At 37.8% G+C, this 17,658-nt stretch overlaps 2 protein-coding genes across 4 annotated transcripts; both read right to left on the bottom strand.

Moving 5' to 3' along the window:
- Positions 1–2,042: 2,042 nt before the first annotated feature.
- LOC104104403 (alkylated DNA repair protein ALKBH8 homolog) lies at positions 2,043–9,225 on the bottom strand. 3 transcript variants are annotated; one of them, XM_009612474.4, is made up of 8 exons: positions 9,143–9,225; positions 8,094–8,406; positions 7,437–7,538; positions 7,220–7,306; positions 5,760–5,885; positions 5,289–5,579; positions 4,146–4,211; positions 2,043–2,405 (listed from the first exon to the last, which is right to left on the bottom strand). In XM_009612474.4, the coding sequence occupies exons 2-8, from the start codon at positions 8,388–8,390 to the stop codon at positions 2,349–2,351; spliced, it is 1,026 nt and encodes a 341-aa protein (XP_009610769.1). In that variant the 5' UTR covers positions 8,391–8,406; positions 9,143–9,225; the 3' UTR covers positions 2,043–2,348. The 3 variants fall into 3 exon arrangements, with proteins under 3 accessions (XP_009610769.1, XP_009610770.1, XP_070048014.1); XM_009612475.4 differs by lacking the exon at positions 7,220–7,306; XM_070191913.1 differs by lacking the exons at positions 7,220–7,306; positions 7,437–7,538.
- Positions 9,226–10,624: 1,399 nt separating this feature from the next.
- Positions 10,625–13,618, bottom strand: LOC104104404 (large ribosomal subunit protein uL30w). Its single transcript, XM_009612476.4, has 7 exons — positions 13,487–13,618; positions 12,287–12,456; positions 12,107–12,204; positions 11,966–12,023; positions 11,355–11,434; positions 11,169–11,271; positions 10,625–11,088 (listed from the first exon to the last, which is right to left on the bottom strand). Exons 2-7 carry the CDS (start codon positions 12,452–12,454, stop codon positions 10,873–10,875), a joined length of 723 nt encoding a protein of 240 aa, XP_009610771.1. The 5' UTR covers positions 12,455–12,456; positions 13,487–13,618; the 3' UTR covers positions 10,625–10,872.
- Positions 13,619–17,658: the final 4,040 nt, after the last annotated feature.

Raw genomic sequence — 17,658 nt, 5'->3', positions numbered from 1 at the left:
CCCGCGCAGCCACCCACGTATACCCCAATGCTATATAATAGGGGAAGTTCGAGGAGAGAGAAAGAGATGATAACTTTGGCTACGTTTTGGGTTCTAGAGAGAAGGTGGAGCATCCCCAACCCAAATACACTTCAAAGGTGAGTTTTATGATATTTTTATGATGGATTAACATTAATTAATGCTAGTATTAATATCTACATGGATTGAAATCTATAGGAATTGGTCCAAATCTTCAAGAGCACCAAGTGAACCCTAGTTAGGATTTGGACTTCAAGAGGTAATTTCTCTACTCTATACTTGCATACAATTATGGATTAAGTATGTCAATGAGATTTGTGGTTTAGGAAATGCTATTTGTTTGGAGTATTATATGAGTCTTGAAAATGAGTATTGTGAGTTAGGGTTCTTGAAAGAGGAAGATGGTGAATAATAAAATTGTGAACTTTGTTAAGTTGTTTGGTCGTTCTTTAGTTAAAAATACTAAAGTATTCCATGGATTGAAAAATACCTAAAATATATAGTTCTTCACCATTGTTGAGCTAAGCGAAGAAGATGATGAATAGTGTTGATTTGGTGAAATGAGTTAAATACTATTCTTGTGAGCAATTCACTATTGAATATTGTTGTTGACCTCAAAATGAGAGAATTAGAGTTAACAACTCAAGTATCAACGTCTATGATAAGAATATGAATTTTTACTAGATTTGTGAAGTGGGACCCAAGTGTTGGACACTTAGTTGGTTTGGTTGGTATTGTCGTAATGCGTTATTGATGTATATGAGTTCATTATGTAGATATCAGCGTGTTTGGCAACGTTTGAGCATTTTAGTCAATTTGGAGCTTGGAATTGAGGTAATTTGATTAAACTTAGTTTTCTCGAGGAACTTTCTCTAATAGCATGATTTGGGTTAAGACATGAGTTAATTATATATGAGTGTGTCCGCACTTGTAGGGGCAAGTGGGTGCAGACAATACACGACCATACTTCGACCGTAGAACTCCCAGACAATACACCCTTATCGCCGAACCCATACCCATTCCTGCAGTTGGATACCAAGATTTTGTTTGAACTTCCCTTCTCAAAAAAAAAAGATTTTGTTTGAACTTTGAGATGCTTTCACTAAAGAGAAGTTTAAATCGAGAGATGCTTCTCCCTATGCTGTGAACCTAACCTTTCAAGCTAAGTGGGGGATTGTTGAAGTAGCTTGAAAAGTTAGATGGAGAAGAGAAGTTAAACCTCAAGTTTCAGTTACATATTTGAACTTTAATTGCAGTTATAATATTAATGTTGCAATACTATTGTTGATGGATAATGGTTCAATACGAATAGACGTGTCTGTTATTTGAAAAGGTGTGTTGTAACTGCAATTGCATTGCCTATAAATTATTTCATAAGTCGTTCATCACGGCAGATTTTTTCTAACTCCCCTTATTCCTATTTTCTCTAAAAGCTCTCTTGAAAGTCCGTAACTGAAGTTCTAAAGAGAGATTTTCAGAAATTGTTGTCTGCAAATCTCCAGGCTTTGTTGTATCCTGAGGGTATATTGTCATAAACCATCAGCAAACTAGTGGGACAATTAATATCTAAGAGATAGTGATTTTATCACGCCGTTCTAACAGGACCATCATATGTGACTTCTAACAAAAAAACAAGGAAAGATCTAAAAACTTTGTAGAGTATATAAACTCAACCCTACAATTCATCTTAAGGTATTTTAGCAGCCATATGCACGTCCAAAAGTCCATGAGAAGAGGATTAGTAAGGAGCCAACAATTATTACACAAGCACAAATATTGTCCGAGCTATTTGTTAATTGTATTTTTAACAACTTATGCTATATGAGTGTACAGAATTTGAGTTTTCAATTGCTTTACTAATTGCAAGCATTAAGCTTAAGCATATATTTCAATTGATTATGTCTACGTGATGTCGAAAACTTTAGGGATGTTTTCTGTTTTGCTTAGGTTGTGACTTGTGAGTAGTTTAGGAATGTTTTTGGCCAAAAACTCGAAAGCAACGTAGAAGAAAACCATAGGAAAGCTGATGTTAAATGAATTGTAATTGGAGATCTGTGAAGAATAAAGAATGCTCTAAGAAACAGATCAAAGATATACCCTAGAATTCTGCTGCAATAGACAAGACTAATCCCTCTTCTTCCAAACAAACGAAGACAGAAAAAGAGCAAGAAAATTTGATAGCATCACATTGCAACTTAAATATATATTTTAGCTCAAAAACACAATGAACCCCTCAGCTTTATATTACAGTTCTCGACCTGGACCGGGTTGTTGCTTGATTTCTCCAATGTAAGGTTCATATAGAACATAATCAGTATTTAAGTTGTCTTTTACTTCTGAGAATCACAGTATTCGGGGAACTCGCACTCGCATGGTCCTTTTCTTATCTGCATTAGGAAGGAAACATCTTCATTACGAGGGGACTTAGCTTAAGAATAACATAAATATGAAAATAAAGCTTAAGAATAACATAAATATGAAAATAAAAAAGTAACTCTACTGATAATTCATAGATTCTCACGATATTGTAAAGCTTGCAGGTGCTAGTTTTGCACAGTATTTAACATGACAAATTCACCCGTATGATAGTTTCAAGTACCTGGGGTCTATAATCCAAGGTAACGAAGAGATTAATGATGATGTTACACATCGCATTGGTGCGGCATGGGTGAAATGGAGGCTCGTATCAGGTGTCTTATGTGATAAGAATGTGCCTCCTAAGTTCTACAGAGTAGTAGTTAGACCGACTATGTTACATGGGGCAGAGTGTTGGCCAATCAAGAATTCTCATGTCCAGAAAATGAAAGTAGCAGAAATGAGGATGTTGAAATGGATGTGCGGGCATACCAGGATTGATAAGATTAAGAATCAGGAAATTCGGGCCAAGGTAGGAGTGGCCCCTATGGAGGACAAAATGCGAGAAGCGAGACTTAGATGGTTTGGACATATGAAGAGACAAAACACAGATGTCCCGGTAAGGAAGTGTGAGAGGTTGTCCTTAGTGGGTTTTAGAAGAGGTAGAGGTAGGCCAAAAAAATATTGGGGAGAAATGATTAGGCAAGATATGGCTTTGCTTCAGCAGACCGAGGAGATGACCCTTAATAGGAAGTTGTGGAGGTCGAGGATTAAGGTTGTAGGTTAATAGGTAGTTGTGCGTCTTTCCGGACATTTCCAGTGTTATTAGTGGCAGTCTTGTATTCTAATACTGTAGATATCTATCATTACATGTTGTTCCTTTCGCCTTGTTTTCTTTATCTTATTCTAGGGGTGGCAAATGGGTGGTTGGGCTGAATTTGGGCGGGTCAAGATGGGCTGAGTCAATAAATGGGTCATTGCCCAACCCTGCCCAAAGTTTACTTGGGCTAAGATGGGTTGGGTCAAGATGGGCTAAACAATGGATCACAACCCAACCGGCCCAACTTGACCCATGTTTTTACAAATTAGTTTCATCTTCCATCTATTATAAAGAAAGTTGTTAACTTTTTATTCACCCATGTATGTTCCCTACTTTCCCAACTTGTTCTCATTATTGCTTGTTGCTACCGCTCTTTTCTCATTCTTCCTCGGCACGAGGGTCTACTGGAAATAGTCTCTCTACATTCACGGTAAAGGTAAGGTCTGCGTACTAGCTACCCTACCCAAACCCCACTTGTTGGGACTATACTGGGTTGTTGTTGTTGTTGTTGATAACACTATTTCATTAATCTTTACTCAACTTGTAGGTTTCATTGGATGAAAGGATTTTGATTCAGGGGTGGATCTTTACTACCCGAATTTTGAATCTTCACAAATTGAAAGTCCTTTTGGATGCATCAGGATTTTGGAGGACTACAAGTTTTAAAATCCAAAATTTCATATGATATGGAACATACAATTCATAAAATATGAAACATACTCCAATACCAACTAAACCAAACAAAATCACACAGCTGAATTTAGATATTACTCCTAGTCAAGTTTTTAAAAATTGTACAGAACGTTCAACAGCATTTTGGGAAAGATAAAACTGAACATCCACATTAAGGAGGTAAGTATGAACAATATACCATCCAAACAATTAACAGATAACATTAAGTTGCAGTTCCAAGGTCAAGGTTTTAGATTAGGACCAAATTCAATACACATACCTTGCGCAAGGTAAATGACACTCTCCTTGAAGCCCTTCTAATTCTTGTGTCATTCACTACATCAACCTGCAATATAGAAGTTTGGAAAAAAAATCAGTCGGAAAGAACACTGCCATCACAGTCACAGAACCAAAAAGAAAAGATAAAAGGAGCAGTACGAATCTAATCAATCAAGCACATATATTGAACATGCAAACTGAAGTTCAAAAAGGCACCCAAACAGAAAACAAACAATAAAGTATCATAGACTGAAGCAACGACACAATAAAATTGCCTTAGCACTTGAGGATCCAAGACGACCTGCCTTGTTTTACCTATAGATTGACACTGGCATCTCCAATAATAAGCACATCCCACCCTTTCCGCACATTATGTGATTAACATCAAAACTCTTGAAAATGGAACTAGTAGTGAATGACAGAGTCCCAGTAAAACTAGTATTCCCCAAATAATTCAAATATTATTGGATAACTAACAAAAACTTTAAACACTTAAAAGAATATGACTACTTGTACGGTTTGCAAATTTAAGATTCTTCTCAAACTTTTCAATTTTGTAGGGCTACTTGCTGAAACTTTCTGCTGAATCAATTTGATGTCAACAAGCTTCTGACAACTAGGTGAAGCATATGAGGCCAAGTTTCCGGTCATAATACTTACATGCGATAGAGTTAAGATATAAAATTTCTTGAAGTCCATGCTAACCATTCATCCAATTCAAGTTGCACGAAGCTTCAAACTCATTTTCATAATCTCCTGAAGACATGGCATACATAATAACATTTGAAGGAACTCACCTACTGTGAACCTTTCAAAACTGGATCTTTTTGCCATCATTTTACCAACTGAGTCATTTCTCATCCAAAATAGGTTTTTTTGGTTCTATAATCTGGATTTATCGAATTGGCAGTAACAAAGACATACTTCTTGGTTTAAAACTACATTTGCAGTACTCTAGGTGACAAAGTTGGAACTGTCACCAAGGAGAGGATTCTTTTTTTTTAAGGTTTTAAATGCACATTACAGGAACCAAGGAGAGGATTCTTTTTTTTAAGGTTTAAATGCACATTACAGGAACCAAAAGATGGGATCAAGGGGGAAAGAAAGAAAGAAACAAAGAAAAAGTGCTGGCAGCAGGAGTTACCTTATGGTGTGGAATGTAATGGTGCCAAGCATAGCGTGCTTCCCCTGATAATAACAGAATAGATCGAGGAGGGAGATAAATAGCTCTCCTCAAGAACTTTGAGCTCTTGTCAGAATTTTGAGCCTCTTCATCACTTAATGTATCAGGGCTTGTAAGCCAAACACCAGTAGAATACTTTCTGAACTCCATGATGCAAGGCCCTGCCAATGAAAGGCTGAAAATTAAATCTTCAAATGCTGAATGGGTGTCAATATGCGGAGACAAACCCACGCCGGGTGGATATTCATTAACCTGTTAAAGATTTTGAAATATTTCTTGAAGTTAAACTTCAAAAGTTTCATGACTTCCAAACATTTGAAAACATAAGAAATTAGTGAAAAATTAAATTCTTTTGCCCAGCATAAAGCAAGACAATATGCCATGGAAGGACAGCTCATAAATGAAAAGATATCAGATGTGAAACTAACTCACCGTGAGCTGGTCTAAAAGTACAGTTTCAGCGTAACCAAGCTTTTGAAATAATGACATCTTTTCAAGTATTGGGGAAAGAAATAATGGAAGTTCACCCAAGTACTGGTTTGTGTTGACATTCCTTGTCTGCAGAGGTGAAATAGAAAGAGAAATTAAATAAATGCAGGTAGATCTTAAAACCCTATTAGCATTTGGAAGCTTAATAATCTAAAGAAATAGATAACAAACGTAAGAGAGATCAGCAGCCTTAGCAGAGAATGTCAAGAGTTCCTATAGTCATAAAGCCCAATATTATGCTCTAAATCCATCATGACAGCTTGCTTCATATAATAAAAATATAAACTGGCATATGCGGATGAGCTTTTTAAGCAATTGTGAATTGTCAAGGGATGAAAAAACGAGAAGGGGAACGATAATATTGACAGTTGTGATTATGTATTCAGACTTGTATTCATTCAGTAGTTGCCCGTGTACTTGTGTCACCTAGTTCTTGGGGGTTGTACTGTTTCGGTCGTCTTTAGACCATGTTATATTTCTATCAGATATACTGCTTTGAGATTATTCCTGCATTATTATGATATAACTCTGTTAATTAAAAGAAATTGGACTCTATTCTGTTGATTGTGAGTTGGCTTGCTTAGCAAGTACGGCTAGGCGCCATCACGGCCGGAGGTGGAACTTTGGGTGTCTAATTGATGAAGAGCTTCAGTGACGACTAAAAGCTTTCTAATGGTGTAACCAAACCAAAATTGTGGTTTATTTGATACTTGATGGGAGAGTCATAAATATTTCACGAAGACCTTTTGTAAGATTTACTAATTTGTTTTGACAACCGAGAAATCCACTGTTTCCAACTTCGAAACTTGATAGATAATAGACCCACCATTATCCTTCTCCACTTAAATGCCTGACTTTGTTCACTCGCTAGGGTTCAAACCCGTGACATGCGCCTACCACACATCCTCAGCTATATTTGCTGCTTTTGGAAATGCTAAGTCCCTCTTACCCAATATGCTACCCTTACCTCTTTTACTACCACGGGTTCTGGAAATCAGAGTACATACTTATCTAGTCCTTTGATATCTCAAAAGCAAATGACACAGGGCAAGGGAAAACAAGAGAGTTCAAACCAAACTTATTTTACTCTAGTCTTCACATATCATGTTGCATACATGGGGGATGTACCGTGCCAATGACGGGTTCAATTGAACCCATAGCTTTCGACGCGGAGTAAAAATTCGTTAAAAATTGTAATAAATAGTAGATATCAACCCATAACTTTAAAAATATAATGGGTTCAATGCTAAAACCTTAAAAGTTGAACCCATAGAATTTGAACCCTGGATCTGCCTCTGGTTGCATACACATATCATGTTGGAAAAGAATAAGAATCAAAAGCATGTTTTTCTATATGCTGGTATAACACAGTTGCATTTCAAAAACCAACCCTCTGCACTTACACTATATTGGAACTCATAACCATAATGCTGAACCCTTCTTTTAGCAAGTTTTTGCCAAGGCCTTGTATCAACTGCTGCTAGTAGTTCCTACAGATGTAAAGATGCTGAGTTAGATTTAGGTGAAACTTTTCACATAAGGTTTGAGAAAAGATGGAGAATATATAAGCACAGTCTAAATAAATCCTATATGCTTTTCCTGCAAAATGAGATATCTGACCTTCTCTTCTTCGGCACTGATAAAGTCATGAATCAAGTAAAGACCAGGAATATCTAACTCTGAAGCTGCCATAGACACCGGAATTGAGTCATCAACTGCAACCTTAACCAGAAAGCAAGCTTGTCAAGAACAGAAACATATGCAAACTATCAACAGAAGTTGCTCATGGGGGTAAAGACAAACAACTCGATAACCTCTATGCTGCACTGGTACAATTTCAACTTACACACTGACCTTAGTTTCCAAAAATGACATGGCCAGCACTGGCAAAAGAACAAAAAAACTAATTCATGAAAATGAGCGCTTACATTAAGCATGACCACTATTAGGCACAACTGCTCTACTTAAAAGTAGTGCATTGGTTACCATAGCATCTTTCAAACATCGGGTTTTCATCTTCCAATGATTACTAAGGTATGCAGATATGTTAACAGAAGGAAGAACGGTCACATAAGTAAGTCTTCATGTCATATGCATCCTTCAGAAGCTCTTTGCATTCAGTTTTCTCATAACACACTTTAAAGCTGATAGTCTAGAAGTGACTGTATATTCAAAATAATAATTAAACCGACATACTCAAAGGAGAAGCACTATAAACAATCTCATGACAATTACAAGTCCGTACAAAATTCAAGACATTGATGTGTATAAAGATACCTGGCAGACAGAGTGTACAGAATACTGAATGTGCAAAGACCGTCCACCGAGCTCAGGACATGCACGTCTATTCAACGTCTTCAGGGCAGACTCTGCAGACTTCTCTTCATGATAAGACACAATAACTCTAGTTCCACTTTCATCGGCGAGATAGACCCCCTTGACCGGACCATAGGCACCAAATACAGCTTCAATTGTGTCGAAAGTGAGTCCTACCGCAGGCCCACAATTGGCCACATAAAGATTTGAACTTGATTCGCTAGTCCCTCCAGGACGTTTAAATCTCGGTAAACCCATTTATTATGATCAATACCTACAACAAGAAAGAATGTACCTTTACTTCACCATATTTATCCATTTTCTTTGGTGATTGAGAGCAATTGAACATGAAACACCACAGTGGTCCTTCCCATGTATGCAATCATCCAAAATATTTAACAGCTCACATAAAAGCTTGTAAGTAGCTAAATAACAAACCTATCCTCCAATTTTCAAAATAATGAAAATTTGATCCTTGATAGTAACAGAAAATGTAGCATAACCTTGTTTTCAAGATTTACTTATTCCAACTCAACATAGAACTTTAGATAGCTCAGTAGTTTCATAGTAATACACAGATATACGGTGCTACTTGTCAAGCTTACTACTTTAATAATGAAAGAAAATAATCGACATTTGTAAGCTTGAAAACTTTGTGCTAAATACGGATACTACCATTCTTGCATCTATGGTTAACTTGATTATTCATTATATACAGTGAAATTCTAGCTCCCTCAAACTAATTACACCTTTTAATTCATGTTATTGTTTCACCAAAGAAAATAATTTCTATTCTTCAGGAATATCCCTAATCCGAATTACTAAAAAACAAGCATAAGAACAGGAATTTGCAACCTCGATATGCAAGCAATACAATTTTTAAATTTTGTCTGTTTATTTAGTTTTGTTTAAAAGACATTAGATGAAACCAAATCGTTTTCTGAAATAAACAGGAATAAAATTAAATTCGTCATGTTTAAAAATGAAAAAGAACAAAAGAGAAATCTTACTTGCAGAACTGCACCGCCCACCAAGGGTCTCTGTTGCAAAAAGACTGAAACGAAGAGTGCTTTCTCTTTACGTTGTTTCAGAGAAGTATATGTTCAGTTTTAGTGAGCCAAAATCTCGATGTAGTCCTCATAGTTAACACAAGTTACAAATGAACCCCTTGTTTTGTTTTATGATGTTAATTTGCCACTATATGTTTGGGAAAATATCAGCCAAATCCTCATAGTTAGTGGTTAAGTAGCAAAGTGTGGGGTGAATTGATTTTATGGTCCATTACAATCCTTTTTTTAAAATTATATGTCAAATCTCATAAAAAATTTATTTTTATGCATAAGATATTTTAAAATAAAATAGAAAAAGCTTTAAGAATTATTTATTTTATTCAAATTATAAATAATTATGTTGAATTATTTCATCATCCTTCTTCAAACAAGAAATCAAGGAAGGGAAGAAAAATAAGTGTCTGGACATAAAATAAGGTCTAAGACTCATTTTTTAATATTCACGCCTCTATTTTACATGTTTAGTATAAAATGATTTACCTATATACGTATTTGTTTAAGTTTAGTAATAGAAACACATCAGCAATTTCATGTATATACTTTTAGGATAAATTACAACAAGAATTACGTATCAATTCCAAAATAAGTTGAAATCATATGAAACCTCACTGCTTCACCATTACAATTTAGACATGCTTCATCAATATGATGAGTTGCTGCCAAAGCGTTTAGTACCTTTAGCAATCGTTATTTATAGCTTGTTTGGCTGAACTTTTAAAATCTGCTTATTTTGAAAAGTGATTTATCCAAAAGTGCTTTTCAAAATAATATTTTTGGTAAAAACCAGCTTGTGTTTGGCTAATAAATTTGAAAAACACTTTTGAGCGGCCACTAATGTTTGACCAATCTTTTAAAAAGTGCTTTAAGTGTATTTTTCTCAAAAATATTTTTCAAAAAATTGCTTGTGGGAAAAAACTATTTTTTTTCTACTTCTTAGAAACTACTTCTACTCAAAAGCATTTTTTTCCCTTCAAAAAGCTTGGCCAAACACTTCAATTCTTTTAAAAAAATAACACTTTTGGCCAAGAAAAAAGCTTGGCCAAACATGCTATTAGTTGTATGGAAATAATCAGTATGGCTCAGACAGAAACTACTTGGTCCATCCTGGATTTGTCAAAAAATGGCACATCCTCCTCAATTGGAAGTATCCGGACCTCATAGTAGAAGGCCAAAGATTTGGAGTGTGACTTAGCCAAACTATCAAATGCAATAGCTAAACTGAGTCCCACGAAATTTAACCATCAAAATCAACTTTCTTGATGTCAATGCCTTGCTTCAAACAAAATCGCGTTCGGCAAATTTAACTCTTGCGCAATCATCGTATTAGACATCTGTGAACTGTTTCAGCCACTGTTGCTAATTCTTGTTTAACATATATCCCTTTATTTTGAACTATCACATCATTTCAATAAGGGAGGAATGTAGCAAAACTGGCACAATCAACATTCAAGAACATCAAAGTTAGAGTGTCGAAACCAAAATGAAAATAATATCAAGATTTAACACAATAAAATGAGATTGCTGGATCAAAACAAAACTAATGTCATATACTATCATAATTCGGAATGGCATGTCAAATGACCAAGAAAATCTGAAACTGTAGTTTACTTCAATCTCCAGAAGTCCAAAAAGAACAGATAAAATGCCTAAAAAGCAAAATTTCAGGCACTTTAGTTCATCCTCCTGATAAGTTCATTAATGTAGTTCTCACGGTTGCCGGCATCACCACCTTCAACATAGTGATTCCTCTTCTTCTTGAGTCCACCCAAAGGTGCCTTCAGCTGGAATGGCCACAGGAAGTTGTTGGCCTCCTTAAAGTGGGGTCCTACAGTCATTATCTCATGGACAAGGTCTTCTGCGCAGATAATTCCATGCTTGCCCAATGCCTGAAACATACAGGAGTATTCTAACATGTCAACACCACAAAAGCATCAAATTTAAAGATGAAACACTGTCGTATACTTACCTGATCAATGATAGAATTGTCTGTTAAAGCAATTCTCTGCTTGTCAAGTTTCCCATAGCCTCTCTTGTAGATCAATTCCCTTACACTTTTTAGGTTTGGATAACTGCAAGATACAAAGGAAATAAGGAACTGCAACAGTAGTGTAGAAAGGCTTCAGATTGCAGCAAAGCATTAAGTGATACCTACCCGTAGGTAACATAAGGTTCAACCCTATGCAGCATGTTCACCGTGGCTTTGTTAACTTTCAAAAAGACCCCGTTAAAGATCTGTTCATATGGGAAGAGAGAAGAGCTCACATTCAGAACAGAAAAGCAACAAGAAGAAAGATACAGCTCTAAAATAAGAATCATATAAAAATGAAAGGAATCTCTAGAGACCAAAACAAGATCTCCAGAAAACCTACAATTTTTTTTGGTTTTTTTCCTGAGGGAGGAGGGCGCGGCAAAATTGCAATAATAATAAAGAAAAATCTTGATAATACTGCAATTACTTGGCTGGTGATCGACCAGTTGGCATAACAAGCCAGCCCCAATAATAAGGATTTAGTACCTAACAGTCAAGCAGAGAGCAATAATCCTAACACATTCATAATGTATTTCAAGCATACAAAATGAACCAACACAAGGAAATCAAACAAGGCTTGTGCACCAAAAAACATCCAATTATACTTGTGAATGCTTTTAAACAGAATATGGTGAAGAAATGTAGCAGACATCCATGTGGTCTAGAATGCTCTGAGTAGTAAATTCAAATTTTTAAACAATTCTTTAAGGTATACAGAAGGAGCTATTGGTTACCTGTCGCAGCCGTAGGAGCTGCAAGATTTTTTTGGTCTGTGGGGGCATAGCGTTAATCCTAAAAGAGAAAAATTGTATGAGTACCATAATATTACCTCTTCCATCATACGATAAAACAAAGAACACCAAAACAGTTCTTACCCACGAATCCTAATGATAAACAACAACTTTGCCTCAGGATCCACATAGAAACCGCCCTTCAATCTAGCCTCACGTTTCAAACGAATTAACTCCTTCTCCTAAAAAGATGAAATTAAACAATGATAACCAAGCTTTAAGTCAAACAAGCATAATAACCAGAAATTACAGAGTTCAATATACCTGCTGCTCATACTCCTTTGAGTACTGTTTTGCCCTGTTGTAGATTAGTTTCCGGTTGTCAGCATTCTTCTTCTTTGCAGCTTCAAGTTCTTGCTTCTTTGCAAGAGCCCATTCCTCACTCCTCTTTTGCTTCTTCAAGACTGACTCTGGGACTGGAGTTTCACCCATCGCTGCAACATACAAGGTTAACTAACATTAACTCTCAAGATAATGTAAAACCCATACTCATTTATCTTGTTATATTAAAACATTAGTCATTAGTTGGAAGATCATCAAAATGACGACATTCACACGCAAGACAGACAAAATATAAATCACATCACCAATCTATGTTAACTAATGTATCTTATCAGTTAAATGTAAACATAATCCATTATTCTCCTTGTACTCAAAACTTAAATCATTACTCTGATAGATCTTCAAATGAAGACATTTAGTTATTTAGCTCAACCAAAAAATGCACCAAAACTACCGATCAAATAGCTCATATGCTACTACGCCCTGGCAAATATAACCAAAGGGGCTTCTGGATACTACACATCAGTAAAATAACAGATTGTGGCAAGCCAATGATGTACCACCAGTAAGGGGCAAATGCTATTCACACCCACAGACATATCATGTAGGATTCTATGTATAATAATAAAAAATAACAAAAAATCAAATTGCGACCACCAGACTTGTTATATGTACTTTTCTCACCCCTTCATTTCACTTTTCCTTTTTCAATCAAAATATCCCAGCTTCATAAATCAGAAAACAGAAACATAAAGGTAACAATAATGACTAGTTCTTTCAACACACTTCCACTTTGTCTTATTTTTTTTCTGGCAGAAGTATCAGCATTTAAAACCCTAATGCTCTGCCCAAACTCATACTAAGGTACTCTTTTAACTGCTAACATTTCAAACACATCAAATGGGCTTCAAGATACTTTAAACGCACACTCACACGCCTGCTTAACATGAATCTTATTTTAAATGTAAAATAAAACTCAGATCACTGACTAGCAAAAGTAACAGAGCACTGAAACTCAGATCTTCGAATATAACTAAAACCCAGCAAATTTCAGATTAAAAAAAGAAAGAAAAAAAGTAAAAGGCAAGACCAGAAAATGTGTATGAATCTAAAAAAATCCATTTAAACAGAAAACGAAGAGCTTAGCGCATAGAATTTAACGTGAAAGCAATGGAGTTTTACCTTGGAATTGTGGAGGTGAATGGAACGAGAGGTTGCTGGTCGGGGGCGAGAGGGAATGTGACGTTGTGCAAACCGCGGCAATATATGTTGATGTGTTATTAGGGTTTTTGTGAAGTTTACTGTTTTGCTTTTTCGGATCTGGGCGGGTCTGCTGATCTTGACCCAATTTCTAAGTGTTGTAGGCCCAATTTGGAATCAGGCTTTTGTTATGGGTTTTGTGATCCATCAAGACTATGGCCTAATATTTAGGGGTGATGTAGGGATTAGTAAGGCAGAATAGCCTAGTAGACTCTTGTACTTATACCGGTTTGTCATTCCGATCTCTGTATTCTAAAAGTTTGTCATGTAAAAACTTGTACTTTGTATACGAGTAAAACCGAGCCCACTAAGCACCCCGGTTTCCAGGTGAGGCAAACGGAGCAGGGACGTGACCGTAAGGAATCGGAGTCAGAGCGAGGAGCCCCTCGTATCGAGGCTCGAGCAAAATACCTCCCCTCGGGGGTATCAGGACCACGTCCTCGAGGTCCGGTTCGAGCCCTAAGACTTCGGAGAGCATTACCAAACAATCGCACACGACTAACAAAGGGTTGTGATGTACGTGCCCAACCGGATATCGCAGTGTGAATCTCGGCCCGTATCGGTAGAAAATAAGCGATTAGCGAAACAAAAGATTTTTACCTTTCTTAGGATTGTACTTAGGGTAAAACTCCCCCACTATATAAACTGGAAGCTTATTATTCATTAGACACATTATAATACGCATATCAAGGCAATATACTCCTTCTCTTTATGTTTCTAAAAGTTATTCAAAGTTCTTGTTTTTGTTCATAAAGTTCTTCATAAATGCAAGCTCGGAACCGAACGGAGGTTCCTCGTTAAGCCATTAACCGAACTCAGACTCACTCTTACCATTGGTTTGGCCATTTATTACATCTTTTATTTGCTTAATCTAACGACATTGAATCACTTGTATTGAATTAAACCACATATCCTTAAAACGCGTACAAATTCAAATGTTATCGATTTTTTTAGGGTAAACAGTTTGGTGCCCACTGTGGGGCTAAGGATAATAGTGATAATTTGATACAAATTTCCATAACGCACTATGTTTTATGCTTGTTCTTTGAGATTTTAATTTCAGGTCAAATTAAAAATGTCAAACTCTCAATCTGCTCACTTGAACGTTGATGCTGAGTCTGGCCACCATGGCAAGAACAATAACGTAGTGCCCAGCAACGAGGTGCCCCATGTTGACCTCAACGGAGTTCCGGTCGCGGACCCAATCGATGCCAACTCAATGTGGCCATCGATGCAAACTTGCCTACCGACCACAAGAACAGCGTTCGCGGAGGATCCCGATCGGTAGCTTGGGGTGCGCACGACGGCAAAGGCGATGGGATCAATTTACAGGTGATCTTCAAAATGTTACAAGCTCAACATATGGTGATAGCCTAGTTACATAACCAAAGCCGCTCCCCCAACAGAGTTGAGATTGAACCATCCCGGAAAAACACCCGAAGAACTGAACCAACCACCGAAAGGCCGGGTGAAGTTGAACCCAGGACCAACCCCAAAATAATAAAGATGCTTGAGGAACTGACAAAGTGGGTGAAATCGGGGGAAAAGAAGATCGAAGCCAACAACAAAAAGGCGGAGACCTATAACTCTAGGGTTGATCAAATCCCAGAAGCACCCCCGATATTGAAAGGCCTGGATTCCAAGAAATTTGTCCAAAAGCCTTTCCCTCCGAGCGCAACACCGAAATCAATGCCGAAGAAGTTTCGTATGCCCGAAATTCCAAAGTATAACGGAACTACGGATCCAAATGAACGTGTGACCTCCTACACGTGAACCATCAAGGGAAATGACTTAGAAAATGACGAAATTGAGTCGATTTTGCTGAGAAAGTTTGGAGAAACCCTGTCGAAAGGAGCAATGATATGGTATCACAACTTACCCTCTAATTCCATTGATTTGTTTGCTATGCTTGCAAATGCCTTTGTAAAAGCTCACGTCGGAGCCATCAAGGTCGAGACCAGAAAATTGGACCTTTTCAAAGTAAAACAAAGAGATAACGAAATGCTCAGGGAATTCGTGTCGATGTTTCAAATGGAATGAATGGACCTGCCTCCGGTTACAGACGATTGGGAAGTTCAGACATTCACTCAATGGCTCAACCCCCAAAGCTCTTTGGCTTCACAGCAGCTGAAACATAATTTGATAGAGTATCTAGCAGTAACTTGGGTTGACATCCATAACAGGTACCAATCGAAAATCAGAGTCGAGGATGATCAGCTCGGTGCCCCCTCTGGGTCCGTGTATCCCATCATAACTAATGACATGTCTAAAAGAGTCATCGATTATGAACCGAGACCGAACATAGATCGGTATCAACCGTATAGCAGAGATCGAAGGGGTAGCGGATCCGGACGTAACCCTGCGAGGAATGAAAAAAGAAGTGATAGAGATCATAATAGCCGGGGACTCATGAGTAAAAACTGTTTCGACAGGCCACTCGGGGCTAGGGAGGCACCGAGATTATCGGAATACAACTTAAGCGTCGATGTTGCATGCATCGTATCTGCCATCAAACGCATCAAAGATACCAAGTGGCCTCGGCCATTGCAGTCTGATCCTGTCCAAAGAGACCCCAACCTGACGTGTAAGTATCATGTCACTCACGGCCACAAGACCGAAGATTGTCGACAACTAAGAGAAGAAGTAGCCCGATTATTCAATAACGGGCACCTCCGGGAATTTCTGAGTGATCGAGCTAAAAATCACTTCAGGAATAGGAACTCCAGCAAATAGACCGAGCAAGAGAAACCTCATCACGTCATCAATATTATCATAGGTGGAGTCGACGTCCCTCAGAGGCAAATGCTGAAGCGCACAAAGGTATCCATTACAAGGGAAAAGCGAACCCGAGATTACATGCCGGAGGAGACCATCTCTTCCAACGATGAGGACGTTGAAGGCATCGTGCAACCGCATAACGATGCACTGGTAATATATGTACTCATAAATAAATTTCGAGTTATGCGTGTGTTTATTGATCCAGGTAGCTCGACCAATATCATCAGATTGAGGGTCGTAGAGCACCTGGGTCTACAAGACCAAATAGTGCCTGCAGTCCAGGTTTTAAACGGATTCAACATGGCATGTGAAATTACTAAAGGGGAGATAACTGTACTAGTGAACACTGCCGAAACCATTCAAGAAACGAAGTTCTATCGAAGGGGATATGATATATAATGCTCTATTCGGAAGGCCATGGATTCACAACATGAGGGAAATACCATCGACACTACATCATGCATTAAAGTTCCCCACACCGGGAGGGATCAAGACAGTTTACAGAAAGCAACCGGCCGTAAAAGAAATGTTTGCGGTCAATGAGGTGATCTTGATGTCCGCACTCTCGATATCAAAGGACCCGAAGTTGGTTAGGAAGGAAGAAACTAAATAGCAATCACCGATACCGGCCTAGACCAAACCGGAGAAACAAGAGGCAAGCATGGATGATGATTACGGAGTTCCTAGGTCTTCATCGCCCCTGACGATTCCGATGCCACCAAATCGACGGTCGATGAGTTGGAGCAAGTCATATTGATCGAACACTTGCCCGATCGGAAGGTATACCTGGGCACGGGGTTAACTCCCGAGCTTAGGAAAAAATTCATTAAATTCCTTATAATTAACGTGGATTGTTTTGCTTGGTCCCATCTAGATATGACAGGGATCCCGCTAGAAGTAACCACTAATAAGCTAAGCATGGATCCGAAGTTCCACCTGGTTAAACAGAAAAGGAGGCCTCAGTCCGAAGTCAAGCATGCATTCATCAAAGAGGAGGTATCCAAACTCCTTTGAATAGGTTCCATTCGGGAAGTTAAGTACCCAGATTGGTTGGCTAACGTAGCAATAGTGCCTAAGAAGGGAAATAAATTTAGAATGTGCATAGATTACAAAGATTTGAACAAGGTCTACCCCAAGGATTCTTTTTCTTTGCCTAACATAGATCGCATGATCGATTCAACGACCGGGCATGAGATACTCAGCTTCCTCGGCACCTATTGTTATAATGTAATGTCGTTCGGACTAAAAATCGTCGGTGCCACTTATCAACGCCCAGTAAATTGGATGTTTGAAGAACAAATAGAAAAATCAATGGA

The sequence above is a fragment of the Nicotiana tomentosiformis genome, chromosome 12, assembly GCF_000390325.3.
Source record: "Nicotiana tomentosiformis chromosome 12, ASM39032v3, whole genome shotgun sequence".
Lineage (NCBI taxonomy): Eukaryota > Viridiplantae > Streptophyta > Magnoliopsida > Solanales > Solanaceae > Nicotiana > Nicotiana tomentosiformis.
Note: the sequence above shows the minus strand (reverse complement) of the source record. Positions and strands in the feature narration are given on the sequence as shown.